Here is a 15,697-nt window from a genome sequence, read left to right on the forward strand (position 1 = left end):
TGATCAAGGGTCTGAACATCTCTGATGAGCAGAGGCTGAAGGAGCTGGGCCTGGATACTCTGGGGAGGAGGAGACTGAGAGGGAATCTCTTTATTCCATATAAATACATCCAGAGGGTGCCAGGGGATGGGGCCAGACTCTTTCCAGTGGTTCCCCACGACAGGATGAGGAGCAGTGGCCATAAACTAAAACACAGCAAGTTCCACCTCACCATGAGGAAGAATTTCTTTCCATGAAGGGTGTCAGAGCTCTGGAACAGCTGCCCAGGGAGGATGTGGAGTTTCCCTTTGTGCAGACATTCCCAACCCACCTGAACACGTTCCTGTGTCACCTGCTCCCCTTGGCAGGACTGGATGATCTCCAGAGGTCCCTTCCAGCCCCACCCATCCCATGGCAGATCCTCTGCTGGAGGTGCTGGCTCAAGGACTCGCCTCTTGTGCCCTTGAGCTGTGGGTTGTTACCTCTCCATGCTGAAGGAAGGGATGTTCCCTCCCCTCTCTTCCTTTCCCATAGTTTTGCTCTCTGCAGCTGCACTTGGAGCATTTTGCTCCTTCCCCAGGAGATCTGAGCTCACAGGAGGTGAGGAGGGAGCCAGAGCCAGGCAACCCCTCTGAAACCTCCCCTGCTACCTTCTCTAGGCCACTGCTCTGGGTTGATTTATTTTTGTGTGTGATGCCATGATCATCATGTGTCTGTGCCCAGTTATTCCTCTGATGGTTTCAATATTTTCTGGAATTCTGGATTAATGTGGAGTTATGCTGATTCATACAGAGTTTCCACCAAACACTCTGTGAATATCTGTATCACTCCACATCTGACCAGGAAAACTGCATACTTTTCCCTGATTTTTGCTATTTAATAGCAAACAAAATTTTATATAAACTTTGTTTAGATTCTCCTTTAGCTAATGAGGAAAAGTTTTATCTGCTTCCCCTCCTTGTTTTTCACCTGTGGCCAGTGTGTATCCCACAGGAGGAAACATTTCAGTGTCTTTGATTCATTCCAGATTCTTTCCCTAAAAAAGAGTGCCCAAGCAGACAGAAAAAGGACTGGGAGTTGTTCCTTAGCCAGTCAGTGCAGGTACAGTTGCAGCTCAGTGAAATTGCAGCTGTCAGAACCATCCCTGGCAACAAATCAGCCCAGAAACTCTTACAGAGATACCATGGAAAAGACAAGCTGCCAAGTGTACACAAAATGAATGTACAGTTAATTCTCTAACAGGGTAACCCACAATTTATTTCGTGGATGAATATTTTTGGGGTGTTTTTCATGGCTTTTAATTTTAGGATTTTCTTCTGCAAATTGCTGCTGTGATTATTTTGTGCTTAAACTTGATTGCCAGCCACTTCACCAAGTGGAGGCTTCTTTGGGTTGGGTTTCTTTTTTATTTTTATGGTTTTTTTTCCACTTTGGCATCTTTCTTTTTCCTGTAACAAATGTGCCTGATGTTAGTTGGCAAGCAGCAGCTTTTTAGTGGCTTCTTCTGCTACTGAGCAGAAAAACATCAGCTGTATGAAGCTGATGCTGTAGATTTGTGTGCTCAGAGCAGTAAGAACAGCTTATGGGGTGGTGATCAATCAGTTTGGGGCGTGGATCTGCTGGTATTGCTTACTTGGAATCCTGGGGTCTTTCCATGCAAATCATCCTTGCTCCTTCTCTTTTTTTCCCCATGGAAGATCAACATCTCATTACAAAGAACATGGAACATAACCAGAAATAATTCTGTGTGCTATAGTCATATTTTTGTGTGAAGTGATGAGATCTGTTGAGTGCTTGAAAATATTTTTTTTTAGTAAAGGAAGATCAGTTATCTTAATATACCTAATTATTTTAATGTTTTTACATTTTTCAAGTTCTGGAAATAAATCTTTAGTAAGTAGGAATAAATCCCAGCAGTTTCATAACTGTGTTTTTTTACACAACAGGTCTATGGGTGACTTTGAAACTTCTTCCAGGAGATATCCATCAGATTAGGAAAGAGTTTCCACACTTAGTGGACAGGTCAACAGCAGTGGCTCGGAAAATGGGCTTTCCTGAGATTATCATGCCTGGTAAGGCACTTAATTAATGCTGCTTTGTTATATTTTAACCTGCATTAAATGTCTGTAGGCATGGGAGGTTTTGGAGGAACAAATAATTAAAGATGAATTTGAGGTATGGCATGCAAAAAAGAAATCATGAAATGATGATGTCTCATTAAAAAAAAAAGTAAAATACTTTGGTAATACCTGCATCAATAAATAAAGCTCCCACCCCCATCAAGAAGACAGGAAATCCCAGTGAGAGTGGAAATTCTGCCTTTTTTTTTTTCCCAGTTGAAAGGAATGTACACCAAGTACACACTTTATATTATCCCCACAACAAGGGCATATGTAAAGCTTCTCTCCTGTGCTGAATCCAAAGCAGATTTTTGAGGCACAGGCTTGATTTAGAGATAGGAGCTCTCTTAGGGTTTGTACCAGATCTGGAGAATGCATTTGAAAGAGAGCCGCATCATTTTTTAAAAATACATGTATTCTGTGCATGTTCAGTTCAGGTATTTACAAAAAACCAAACCGACAAAAAAAAAAACAAACAAAAAAAACCCAAAAAAACCCCCCCAAACAAACAAACAAAACAACAAAAAAAAGCCAAACAAACAAAAAAAGCAAAAAAAAACCCAAAGCCAAACAAAAAAAAACAAAGCCAAACAAAAAACAAACAAAAAAACCCAAACAAACAAACAAAACAAACAAAAAAAAAAAAAAAAAACCAAACAAAAAAAACAAACAAAAAACCAACCAAACAAAACCAAACAAAAACAAACAAAAACAAACAAACAAAAAAACCAAAAAAGCAAACAAAAAAAACACAAACAAAAAAACCACAAACAAAAAACACAAACAAAAAAGCAAACAAAAAACAAACAAACAAAAACAAAAAAAAAACAAACAAAAAAACAAACAAAAAACCAACCAAACAAACAAAAAACCAACCAACCAAACAAAACAAAAACAAACAAAAACAAACAAACAAAAAACAAACAAAAAAACCCAAAAAAAGCAAACAAAAAAACCACAAACAAAAAAACCAAACAAAACAAACAAACAAAAAAAAACCAAAAAAAGCCAAACAAACAAAAAAAAAAAAACAAACAAAAAAAGCCAAACAAAAAAGCCAAACAAACAAAAAAAACAAACAAAAAAAGCCAAACAAACAAAAAAAACCCAAAAAACAAAAAAAAAAAAAAAAAAAGCCAACCAAACAAAAAATAAAACCAACAAAAAAAACCCAAACAAAAAACCCAAACACACAAAAAAACCCCCAAAAACCCGAAAAAACCCCAAGCAGGCCAAAAGCCATGAAAACCAACCCAGAAACGTGGTGCTTCTCAAAATAAAAGCTGCCATGAGCAAGAGCAGAGCCTGCAGTGTCCTCTGCAGATTGCTGGGCTCTGGGCCATCCATGAGCTGTGTCCAGAGCCCATCCCAGTTCCAGGTCTCCCTGTGGCTGCTGACAGAGGTCTGTCTGATGTTTTACAGTCTCTTCACAAGTGTGAGTGCCTCAGCACCTTGTTTGCATCCTGTGCTGCCTCTTAAAATTGTTGGAAATCCCTTGTTTCCCCAGCTCATTGTCAAAATTTCAGGTGAATTGGGGTGGAGCTGAGGAGCATTTTTAGTCATAAATCTAAATACATCCCTCCCCTGCAACCCCCAGGCCAGCAAAAACATCAAACCTCTTCCTGCTATAACAAATTAGAGACCTCTTGTAGGCTGTTAAAATATTTTAAATTGCAAAACACCTTTGTATGGGATAAACGTTTTGAAACTTCTCCTTTCAAGTGAGTACCGAAAGAAGTTGTTTAAAAATAAAATAAATGGAAATGTGGTGTTTAAAAAGTTCTGCCGTTGTTTCTGTGTGTCCTTGGTTTCCCAGATTCTTGAGTTTACTGTGAGAATTGTGGGTTATTTTGTGCTCTGCTCTCCCTCGTAGGAGATGTTCGAAATGACATCTACGTCACCTTGGTGCAGGGAGATTTTGACAAAGGCAGTAAAACCACAGCAAAGAATGTGGAAGTCACAGTGTCTGTTTATGATGAAGATGGCAAGAGATTAGAGGTATTAAAGTATTTAATGTCTGGGGGCTTTTTGATTTTGATACATATCATGTTAAGCCTTTTCAACAGCTGTATTTGTCAGCTTAAGGTCCCAGGTTTTATTTTCAACCAAACTTTTGTCATCATTAAATACATCTTTCCTTATCAATGCATGCATTTTGATACCAGTTTAATGAGGAGCATTCTCTCTTCTTCTGACCTACTTCACTGATTTATTTTTTGTTTGTTTGACCGAAAAAGTGGAGTTTAAGTGCCATAAACACTTCCCTTCTGTTTGTTTTTGCAGAGTGTTATTTTTCCTGGTGCTGGTGATGAAGCCATCTCGGAGTACAAGTCAGTGATCTATTACCAAGTAAAGCAGCCTCGCTGGTTTGAGACTGTAAAGGTATTTAAACTGTTAAAATAACTTCTCTGGGTGTTAATGTGCCATTAATACAGCCTCCAGTGGGAAACAAAAGTGGGAAAATTCAGTGCCTGTGTTCAGCAGGGCAAGGAATAGCTCAGCCAAGAAAGGCTTTGACTTTTATTGCATATTGAATTTTATTTCAGCCATTGCTCAGGATGACTGGTGTGGGGAAACTCCAGCACCTCTTCAGGAATGGTTTGCTCTCTTTCCATGAAGCTGACCTAGAGGAGAGCAGGATATTAAGGCTAAAACCCATTTGCCATAGTGTTGGATTCCTCACTGTTTGGGGAGCTGATTGTGCTTTAAGCCTGCTCATTTTGCTGGGTTAATAACCTTTCCACTGCCACGTTTGGAGATTGCAAATCCGAAATCCTTTCAGTCTGTCTGTGAGCAGAGTCTGCGTGCTCACAAGGGCCTTGCAGCTACTCTGGAATTGTCACTCCAAAGGTGCCTTGTTGTGCCTGTAGACAGAAAGGGGCTGCTGAGGATGGATGTGCTGCTGGGATTGTCACTCACTGGTCATTTGGAAGTGCTGGAAGATGTCTGGATGGGGTTGGGGAGGCTGAAGCTGCTGCCCTGACCATTTCCTTCTCCTGTCCCTGGTGCCAGGTTGCGATCCCCATCGAGGACGTGAACCGCAGCCACCTGAGGTTCACCTTCCGCCACAGATCCTCCCAGGACTGTGAGTAACTCAGCCTCTCCTTGCTGCCTCAGGTTTAGCTTTTCTGTTTTCCACATTCTGGGCTGCATTAGTGTGTGGGCTTCACATCAGGGGATGGTGAGCTCTGTGCACAGAGCAGGGAGACAAAACAATTCCTGCTCCAGCTGGGCACCAAGGACAAATGATCCCAATCTCAGCCCAGGAGCACAAAGCCCGTGGGCTGCAGAGAGAAAAACAAGCAGGATGGGACTGCAGGGGCTGCAGTGGGATTGGACACTGAACTGCAATGTGCACATGGAGCAGAGCTGAGCCCAGGGAGAGACCCCGGCAGCGCTCGTGCATTTTGGGGCCATTTGGGTTCATCCTGGGGGCAGCCCTGGCTGGGCTCTGGTGCTGCCCAAGGTGCATCCATGGAGGAGATCCTTTGAGTAAATCCCTGCTTTATTCTTTAGCTCTGCCCAGCCTCTGCTCTGGGGCAGCCTGCACAAGGCATCATCCTTGGGAATCCTGGAGCAGGGATGCCATTCCCACACTCCCAGTCCAGACCTGATTCTTGCTGTGTTGCTTTTAGTGCAGGATTAAATTTGTGACAGTTTGTCATATCCAGCTCCTTTTTCCCATTACATCTTCCTCACTCTTACCTACCCTCATTGAGTTTTTCCTTCCTTGCCCAGTTATTTTCCCCAAAGAGAATAAATGGAATTTTTTACCAGTACATTTACTAAATGTACTCCATTTACTAATGGTGTAAGGCTTTTAACTCAGAGAGTTGTGGTATTCTGTATCTTAGAGGTAGGGAGTAATAAAGATATTCAGCAAATGGGAATGTGAAAGTTTACAGTTGGCTTAGCATCAGTAATTGAAGACTTTGGGATTAAGAAAATTAATGAAATAATCTAGAAAATGATACTTTTTAAGGAAAACAATGTTCCAAAAGTCATTGTCATTATTATCAGAATTTTGACTGTGTGCTACTAAATTATTAGAGTCAGAAATGTTCTTATGATGACTCAAATATTTAGGTTGGCCACAGCCTAAATATTTAGAAGAGGTCACTCCTAAATATTAACAAGGGCCCCTCTCAGGGCTTTCTCCCAGGCTCCTTGGGCTCTCTCAAGGTGATGACACTTTCCTTCTGGCTTTACTTCTCAGCTTCCTTTGTGATCTCTCCTTCATCTGTTGCTTTGTTGTTTTAAACTTTTGCCAGCATATTTGACCAAGAAGAAGCTGGATGTATTTTTTAGTTCCTGTTGGCTGCAGAATGGGTCAGCTTTCAAAAAGCTGAGGCACTTCATCTGCATTTATGGATCCAGTTTTTGTTTTGCTTCTAATGTTCCCCCTCCAAATGTCTGTCCTCAGGGCTCTGTGCTCTGATGAGATCCTCAGTGCTGGTGTTTAATCTTTATTTCAACTCCCAAACACTGCCATTCTTATAAAAACCTGGGCTTTCTCAATGCATCACATTTCTGTTTTGTTTTTAAAATTTGCCTTTATAAAGCTTTCCAAAAAGAACAGACAGAATATGGAAATAAGAAGCATCTGGTTACTGTTGATGTATTCATTTGCCTTTTTTTTTTTTTGTTCTGTCTTGCCTTTAGAAAACTTCCCCAGTTTTTTTGTGCACTTAATTTACATGAGAATCTTTACAGTGGTCACTTACTGACAGGTTGTCCATGTTTGTGAGATTTAGGTGTCCTGACTGTAGAAATAATTATGTGGTGATATTTTATTTTATTTTTTTTAACAGCCAAAGACAAATCTGAGAAAATATTTGCTCTGGCATTTGTGAAGCTCATGAGATACGATGGGACAACTCTGAGGGATGGAGAGCATGACCTTATAGTTTACAAGGTAGAATTAAACTTCCCAGCAGGGAAGCTCCACTGACTGACTTCTGGGGAATTCTGTTCCAGTCTTACACTGGAAAATGTGTTTTGAACTCTGCTGTTAAATCAAACTAAGCAGCAAGTCCTGAGCAGTTGGTTTATATGGGAGATTGAGTGTCAAACCTTTAATATGTTGTAATTTCAGCAGGATCTGTTGTTGAGTTTTTTGTGGGTTGGGAAGAGTGAATTCTGTGGCCTTTTAAATAATCCCGTTTTGGCTCTAATGTAGCCAGATTAGCTAAATTAATACTGCTAAAGATGCATTTGGTAGCTCCAAACCTAAGAAAATCCAGTATAAAGGTTAAAATTTTCTTATTGCCAAGGTTTTGACGGGATATTTTCTCCTGCTGTGTTTCAAACATCCCTGTAGGCAGAGGCCAAGAAGCTGGAGGATGCCTCGACCTATCTCAGTCTGCCATCCACAAAAATTGAGCTGGAGGAGAAGGGACACTCAGCAACAGGCAAGAGCATGCAGAACCTTGGGAGCTGCACCATCAGCAAAGACTCCTTCCAGATTTCCACCCTGGTCTGCTCAACAAAACTTACCCAGAACGGTGAGTGCCCAGAGCTGCTGGAGCTGCAGCAGGCTGGGATCTGTGTGCTGACTCTGCTGCCTCCTCCATCCCCATTCCATGTGGCTGTTTGCTGGATTGGATTGTGTGGGTGAGTGTGTGAACCATCCAAGCTTTTTTCTTTTGCTCCAGAGCAGTTGATGTCTCTGAAAAAAACAGAAGAATCCAAGTGAAGTGGAACCAGGGATGTTGTTTCCCACATAGTTGAGGCTCTTCCCCTGAAATGCACTAAACAGGCTCTGTGGCATTTCACTTTTCTTTGAAAAATAGCACTAAGGGGGTGAGTTTGCTCTCAAGAGTAGGTAATATCAGGGCTCTGCTGCCAAACGTGCTGGTTTGTTATTCCAAGGTGCAATATCCGTGTCTCAGGGCTGAGGGCAGCTCTGATGTTCTCTCCTGAGTGCAGAAGGGGAGTTGGGGAGGCTGTGTTACCCACACCTTCCCAGGAGTGGCCTTGGCTTCGTGTGTTCCTTTCCCACCATGCATTCCGTGCATTTGTCTGTTTGTCAGCTGGCTGAGTGCATCCCGAGGCTGTGGATTCCCTTCCAAAGGGAATCTTTGCCATTTTCAGCCCGTGCCCTCGGTGTGATTCCGGGCTCGGTTGCCATGGAGCGATCCCTTGTTCTCCTGGCTGCACCAGCACTGAGTGGGGAGTGTGGGAGGGTCATTCCATGGGGACTGAGTCACTGCTGTGACTCAGGAAGGGCTGTGGGGAGCTGGGTGGGGACCAGGATGACACTGCCACATGCAGAGTCCCCTGTGTCCACGGGGATGTCCCTGCTCCCTGTGGCTCCAGCTTGGCTGCTGTGTTTTCCTTGGCATCCCCCAGCTCATCCCGGGTGTTTCTCATGCAGAGCACATCAGATCCACTGCAGTCTGGCAGCCTCGGAACCTGGCAGGGTGTTCAGCTGAAAAACTGGGATGTGCTTGTAGGATTTCCCAGCAAGGATGGGCTCAGAGCTCAGCAGCAGCATGGTGGGGCTGGGGCTTGGAGAGCAGGATGCAACATCTGGAATTGAACTGCTTTTGGTTGGAAAATCGGTGCTGTTTTTCCCTTCAGCCTGCCCTAGTGCTCGTTAGTAGTTAAAAGTATTTCCCAGTGATCAATATATTGATGTGGCTTTCACAGAACTGCTATTAAAATTAAGCCTGAGCATTGTTTGGTGCTTGATTTACATATTGTTTGCTTTGAAGGCCTGATCTTTATTTAATGCTGCTGTTAATTATGTTGTTTGGGAAACTTTTCCTTGGAGTTGCCAGAGTCTTTTCTCTCTCTTCAAAGTACTGTGACATTATTAAGCAAGATCACCATGTCTCATTGAGCAGAAAAGAAACAAACAAAAAAATCATCATTAAATTCCTGCTTCAAGTATCAGTTTTCATCTAAAAGTTGGCAGTGATTTTCAGATGGTGATTTCTGAAGCTGATTTTAAGTTTTGTGAAATGCTTGGTTAATATTCTTCCTTTAACTTTCTTAAAAACAAGAAAATAAAAATCCAGTATTATCCTCACAAAAGTGTTGGGCCAAAGGAGATTTTTCTCCTTTTGTTTACCTGTAATAGTTCTTTCTTCACCCTCCATAACTATCTTAGAACTGGCCTTAAGACTTATTTTTAGTAATTCTGAAAGTATGTGAATAAGTCATCTGCCTTTTTCTGTGTGGTGTTTGGTGCAGAGACTTTTTTGTGCCTGAGTTCTTTGAACACTCCCTTGCCTTCAGTTCTCTGTGAACTGTGAGTTTTTAATGTTGCTTTTCCATCAGTAATCGATGTCCTTAGCATGGAAAAGTCTTCAAAATAACCAACTTGGCCACTGCTGAGACTTTGAGAGAGAGTGATGGTGTGAGGTGTCTACTCAGTTTAACGCTTGACCAGTTTTTAGTGATTGGAGCAGAATTTATCAAAGCAGGACATTCCCTGGCCTTCTCCTGGATTTTGCAGTTCATTTTGAGGAAGAGTGATGACATAAGACAAAGAGGAGGAGAAGAAACTCTCAGTGCCTGTGGAAGTAAATGCTCCTGGTGCCTCTTCCCAGACTTCCAGGATGTCCTTTTATTTATCAGGGTCATGGGAACAGAACTGAAAATTCATTAATGGCTTGCTGGGAAAATGTTCAGTTATCAGTGGGCAGAGCTGGCTGTGCTGTCCCCGTGGATTTGCTGTTGGAAGCATCCAGGGCACCTCAAAAGCTTATTCCAAGAATTTCTGTTCTCTCTTCTGCCTGAAGGACTGGAATTTCTGGATAGTAGTGGCTGTTCCTTCACTGGAGTCAGGACTTGGAGGAACTGGGGAGACCAGGAGTTTGAAGAGCTCTTGGGAGGGATTTGGCCTAGCACAGTTGATAATTAAAAAAAACTCCAACACACAGGACAAATTGAAGTGCTATAGTGGCATAAAAAGTGAAAATGTAAGCAAAGAATTAAAATTAAAATGACACAGACTGGAAAATCAAATGTTAAAGTCAAGAAGGCAGAGAATTTCAAAGAACAGATGGGAATTTAGTTAGAGGGGAAATGTTATCTGACTGAATTCAGTGGCTGGGCTTTGGGAAAAGTTTGGGTGTTTCTATAGGGGAAGCTTTTGCATAGATCCAGGAATCTTTAAGGAAAGCAGATAGGCAGGAACTTGGGGTGGTTCCTTCCACTTGTTAAATACCCTGTAAAAGAACATTCTTCATGTGCAGTCCACAGAATGATAAATCACATTAATAAAGCCAAGTTGCTGCTGGGGACTTTGCAGTCTGGGTGTTTGTTTAAACCTTTTGCAGTGGGAAATCACAGAATCCCAGACAGGTTTGAGTTGGAAGTGACCGTAATGGTCACCCAGTGCCACCCCTGCCATGGCAGGGACACCTTCCCCTGTCCCAGGTGCTCCAGCCCCAGTGTCCAGCCTGGCCTTGGGCACTGCCAGGGATGCAGGGGCAGCCCCAGCTGCTCTGGGCTGCCTCATTTTCTCTTCCTCCTGATGTTTTCTAACCTCAAATTTCATTGACCTAGGCTTACTCCATCATTCCTGTTTTCTATAGGCTAAAATACTGTTTTACATCCCTTTTCTGCATTATTTTACACACAGCCCTGTGAAAAGAGTGGGATTAGTGCCTGACTGCTGCTTTGCTGGGCTTAATTAATGCTTGCATTACAAGCCAGTGCCTGTTTTTCCATACCCTGTGAGTTATTTTTCCCTTTCAGCTGGCCTGCACTGACATTTTGTGCTCACAAATGTATATTCATTTAGCATTTGCTGTGCCATCACGCTGCCAGTCCACGTGGGTTTGTTTTCTTGGGGCAATCCATGATGCTGTTCAGAGCTCGTCTGTGGGCTGGCTTTTGTTCACATCATTTCTTCTGTCAAGCTGATGCCTTGTTAGAAGTCAGACTGCAGCCAAATTCAGGGGTGGAAAGCTGATATAAATATATCCATGAAACACTTTGGATAACTCATGGAGGCATCTTTGCTTTGCTTCCAGAAGCAATTTTTTTTTTTTTTTTTGTTAATACTGAGTTTCTAAGACTTTGGGTTCAGGCTATAGACTTCTTGTAGGATGTATTAAAAGGAATGGAGGACTTGGATTCAACTCTTTCAAAGCTTTAATGTAGTAAAACTCTCTTGATTCCTCCTCACAAAGAGATGATGAGAAGGCTTGGTTTGAGTGCTGCTCAGAGGGGACTCTTTCCAAGGAGCACTGTAGTGCTTTCCACTAGAAGTAATTTCATTTATTACTTAAAATGAAAGGTTTTTGAGAAAAGCAAAGCAGCTGCTTTCAGTCTCTGCAGATAATTTCCAGAATAAACTCTGCAGATTCATGCCTTGGTAAATGCTGTGTTGGTTGCTTTGAAAGCCTGAATAACAAAGAGGTGAGGGGGTATTTGTTGGAAGTGCCTGCTTTGAGTGATTTTGGGCAGAATTCACACAATATGAATTACATGGGGAGGTGGGCCAGGGGCTGAACTGAAGGTAGTGAGTCTTTAAATTAGCCATAAAATCATTGAGGTTGGAGAAGACCTTTGAGATCATCGTGCTCAGTTTGTTATTGAAGCTTCTCCTGAGCAGGACTTGCTGGGAGTTCTGTTTTATGCTGAAAACTGTTTTTTCCTGGGTTAGAGCTTTCCCCTGAGGCTGCTCTGGCAGAGGCAGGAGGAGTGTGGGCTCTGGGGTCTGTGGCAGGGCTGGCTCCAGGGCTGGGGTTGGTATTTCCCAGGGAGCTGCTGCTCTGCAGGGGGACCCCACTGGGAGCTCCTCCCCAGGAGTGTTCCCTGAAGGAATCTTTGCCATGACAGATGGAGAGAGCTGGCCTCCTGCATTCCCTGACTGATCAGGAGTGCTGGAGTGACTCCATCTTCAGGCTGCAGGGTTTGGGGATGGGACCCCTGGCATCATCTGGGCTGTGCCCTCAGAGAGCAGCCAAGCAGCGTGGGCACTGGCAGGTATTCATCACCCAGCTCTCCCCCACCCTCAGTGAGTTTGCAGCTCTTTGTGCTTCATTGTGCTTTATTTTCTCTTCAGTTTATGCAGCGAGAGCAGAGAAGCTGGAGCCATTAATGCTGGGAGAGTCACTGCCCTGTAGATATGACTGTGTTGGTGGCTGACTAATTTCATTCTGGCATTTTTTTCTAAATACACAACTGTTGTGTACGGCAAATCAAAAACCCAGGGACTAGGCTTCCTTGGCCTAGATTTCCCTGCTGATATTTCAAAAGCTGGCTGCTTTTCTGAAAGCCTTTCAGAGTTCTGTTGGGGCAGAAGGATTGTCCCAGCTTTCTGCAGTGTCAGAGGGTACCAGAAATACCTTGTTGTCCAGGGAAAAAGGCTGAAGTGAGGAAATAAAACTTTGTCCTGCATGTGGTGGTGGAGAGTGAGGAAAGGGAAGGAGCCTACAGGAGATAATTGTTGGGTTTTTTTTATTCCTAGTTGATCTCTTGGGACTGCTGAAGTGGAGATCCAACACGAGCCTGTTGCACCAGAACTTGAAGCAGCTGATGAAAGTTGATGGTGGTGAAGTGGTCAAGGTAATGAGTTTGTCTATAAAAATCTCAGATTTTGAGGTGTCTTTTTTTTTTTTTTTTGGTTCCCCACACTTTCCCCCTCAACCTCCCTGCACTCATTTGCACATTAAATTGCAACCTGCAACCTCAGACTTCAGCGTGCTGATGCTCCTCTCCCTGCCCTCCAGGAACATTTCAGATGTTTGAGAACTGATAAAGCACACATCAAATGTACATTTCTGAAAATTAGGTTGTTTTTTTCTAGCACTTTGGTGAATTTTTATATACAGATACATAAAAAAAAGTGTTTTTCTTTGCAAGATTAGACCATCTTGGAAGTCTTACATGGTGATGCTAAATGTATTTTTGATCTATGGATGTGGAATGCAATCCTAGTGTGTGCTGCTGTTGTTTTCTTTTAAAAAATACTTCTGGAAACATTTAGCTGAGCCAAGTTATTTACATTTGCCAAGGCCACTGAGTGATTGCAGAGAGCTACATAAAGACAGATTCAGCTGTGCAAAAGAGGAGGCTGGGACTTTATTGAAGGTGTTGTAATAAATCAAATCTAAAAGAGTGTCAAAAGATGTACTTGGGGACAGGTGACCCTGGAGAGTTGTTTCCTTACTTCAGGGGATTTTTTAGTTGTTTAATAAAAGCATAATGAAGCCTCAGCTTGAAGTAACTTAAAACACCTGGGAAGGCTGATTTTGCCCTCCTTGGAGGGTGGGGAAGGTGGGGTCCCACAGGTTTGTGTCTTAGGAAGGTTCTGCTTGCTGTGGTTTTGTCCTGGGTCATTTGAGAGCAGAATCTTGCCTGTGGAACTGGCTCCTGCTGAGCTCTGCCATGGCTCTGCCACTTGGAGTTCTCCCCCCTCTCCAAATGTGACATCCCAGAGTGCATGGCACGTTCCTGCTGGGTGGGATCAGGGATTGCCTCAGGATGCACCACTAATGGGGTTGAGGTAAAAGCAGTTTTGGAGTGGGTTCTGCACCTGGCACACTCTCAGGACCAATGGGATTCCCTTCTCCTGCTCCCAGGGATCTGAGCACAAGTGGAATCATACAGGGGGCAGAAGAGGAAGTATTTAATATTGCTTCCACCACCATTTTTATCCTTTTTTTGGAGGGTCAGTGCTTACATTCTCCACCTGTTGGAGCACTGTTCCATCTTTGTGGGGCTGCTCCATTGCAGGATCTGGTTTGTAACTGTTCCTTTCTGTTCCTCCAGCTTTCTTTGCCCCTCATGTTTTTAACTACAATACCCCGTGCAGCCTGGATATCTTTAGAGAAAGTATTGATGTGATAAAACACATTCCTATTTTCTGTTAAACCTGTTTTTAAAACTCCCAGTAAAGGTCCTGGGCCTACTGGTGTTCATTTATTTGAGTGGAGATGAGCCCAGCTCCCCATCCTGTGCCTGTTCCCAGAGTGTGTGGAAGCTGTAAATGTTATCTCCCTTCCCCAGAGGCTCTGGCTCCATTTGTGCAGAGTCTGTGCAGTATGAGAATGTAAACTAATAGTGTAGGAATTATTCATGCCACCTGAGAAATGTCCTGCCCCTTTCACTCAGCAGCAGCATCTCTGCTGTGCTCTTCCTGCTGCTACTGGTGAACTGATTTCAGACTTGAGCTCTGCTCATGAAAGTCAGGCTGAGCTGCCTGGATGTGAAATCAAGGCTTGATCAACCTCCCAACCATCCTTTGGCTTCCAGGGAACTCAGTGTGTGGGACCCGAGAGTGCAACTTCTCTTCAGACCAAGAGAGAAACTTCTCCTGTCAAGGCTCCAAACTGTGCTTTGCACTTCCCTCCCTGCCAGCTGGCAGCAGCCACAGAATCATTTCGAATTACAGAACCATTTAGGTTGGAAAAGACCTCTGAGATCATGGAGTTCAACCTTTAGAACATCAAGTCCAGCCTTTAATGTGCTTTATTTGCACATCTTCTTTAATGGAATGAGTAAGGCTGTGAGAAGGTGATGTTTTCCTTTTGCCCCCGTGGTGAAATTATGAGCTGGCTCTTCCCCAGGACTGGGCTAAGACCAGCTGCAAGAATTGGGGTTTTTCTGTTTTTTCATCCTCAGCAGCACGAACTGTGACTCTGTGTGCTTGGTTTAAGGAGTTTGACATTCAGCTGTGAATGGGGTTGCCTCCTGACATTTGACTGTAGGTTTAGGAGATCAGGTGAATCAGGCTTGATTCAGGAGACTCACTGAACATTTTTAAAGGAGGAAGGTGGGAGTCAGGCTGGTTTTCCATCCCTCTCACAGGATGTGGAATGCCTCTTGTGGCTGGAACCCCAGGATCAATTCCCTTCTGCTTGTTGAGATTCTGTGTCATCTACAAGGCAAAAGCTTTTTTTTTTTTCCATTTTACTTCCCTGGCAGGGTGGGCAGCCCTGGCACAGGGTGCCCAGAGCAGCTGTGGCTGCCCCTGGATCCTGGCAGTGCCCAAGGCCAGGCTGGAGCAGCCTGGGACACTGGAAGGTGTCCCAGGGGGTGGCACTGGATGGGATTTTTGGTCCCTTCCAACGCAAACCATCCTGGGATAATTTGAGACAGGTGTGCTGGGACCATCCACATTTAACCCCTTCTTTCTCAACCCAACCTGAGCTGTGCTGCAGCCTGGCTGTGCCCTGGAGGAGCCCCTGTGTGTCTGTGCCAGCTGGAGGAAGGAGCTGCTCAGGCACAAGCCCATCCCAGCAGAACTGATGAGTATCTCTGGCACTGCATGGATTCCTGCCTCTGGGAAGAACTCCTGCAATTAGGGACCTTTTGTCCTTGTGCTTTACTGGAAGCCCCTGGCACTAATCTGCTTTTTCTCTGGTGTTGCACAGATGGGGGTGCCCGGGCAGGGGGAGTGAAGACCTTGCTGTGCCGGTTTGGGGCTGGGGCAGCACTGGGGGGCTCTGTTCCCATGCCTGCATGTGGGATCCCCCTGGGACTGGGGGGCTGTGCTGCAGCCCTGAGCAGGGATGTTCTGGGTGCCTTCCATGGCTCAGCTCCCACGTCCCTGGCATGAGACTCAGGTGCTTGTGTGGTTTGTGCTCTGGAACACCCGAGTTTCCAGCAATGCATGGGCCTGGCGAGCGTGTGCT

At 44.0% G+C, this 15,697-nt stretch overlaps 1 protein-coding gene and 1 long non-coding RNA gene across 3 annotated transcripts in view; one reads left to right on the forward strand and one right to left on the reverse strand.

Annotated features, from left to right (window-relative positions):
- The window catches only part of DOCK1 (dedicator of cytokinesis 1), a 265,941-nt gene that overhangs the window by 41,005 nt on the left and 209,239 nt on the right, over nt 1-15,697 (forward strand). For both annotated transcript variants that reach the window (XM_064431580.1, XM_064431581.1), the window contains exons 13-19: nt 1,926-2,051; nt 3,973-4,097; nt 4,383-4,481; nt 5,112-5,184; nt 6,911-7,014; nt 7,420-7,603; nt 12,529-12,626. In XM_064431580.1, coding sequence (XP_064287650.1) covers nt 1,926-2,051; nt 3,973-4,097; nt 4,383-4,481; nt 5,112-5,184; nt 6,911-7,014; nt 7,420-7,603; nt 12,529-12,626 — 809 coding nt within the window. The remainder of the gene's footprint in view (nt 1-1,925; nt 2,052-3,972; nt 4,098-4,382; nt 4,482-5,111; nt 5,185-6,910; nt 7,015-7,419; nt 7,604-12,528; nt 12,627-15,697) is intronic.
- LOC135306947 (uncharacterized) lies at nt 4,408-8,234 on the reverse strand. The gene is made up of 3 exons (XR_010367680.1): nt 8,058-8,234; nt 7,596-7,767; nt 4,408-4,723 (listed from the first exon to the last, which is right to left on the reverse strand). It is a non-coding gene; the product is annotated as an uncharacterized LOC135306947 (long non-coding RNA).

The sequence above is a fragment of the Passer domesticus genome, chromosome 8 (assembly GCF_036417665.1).
Source record: "Passer domesticus isolate bPasDom1 chromosome 8, bPasDom1.hap1, whole genome shotgun sequence".
In the NCBI taxonomy this organism is placed as follows: Eukaryota; Metazoa; Chordata; class Aves; order Passeriformes; family Passeridae; genus Passer; species Passer domesticus.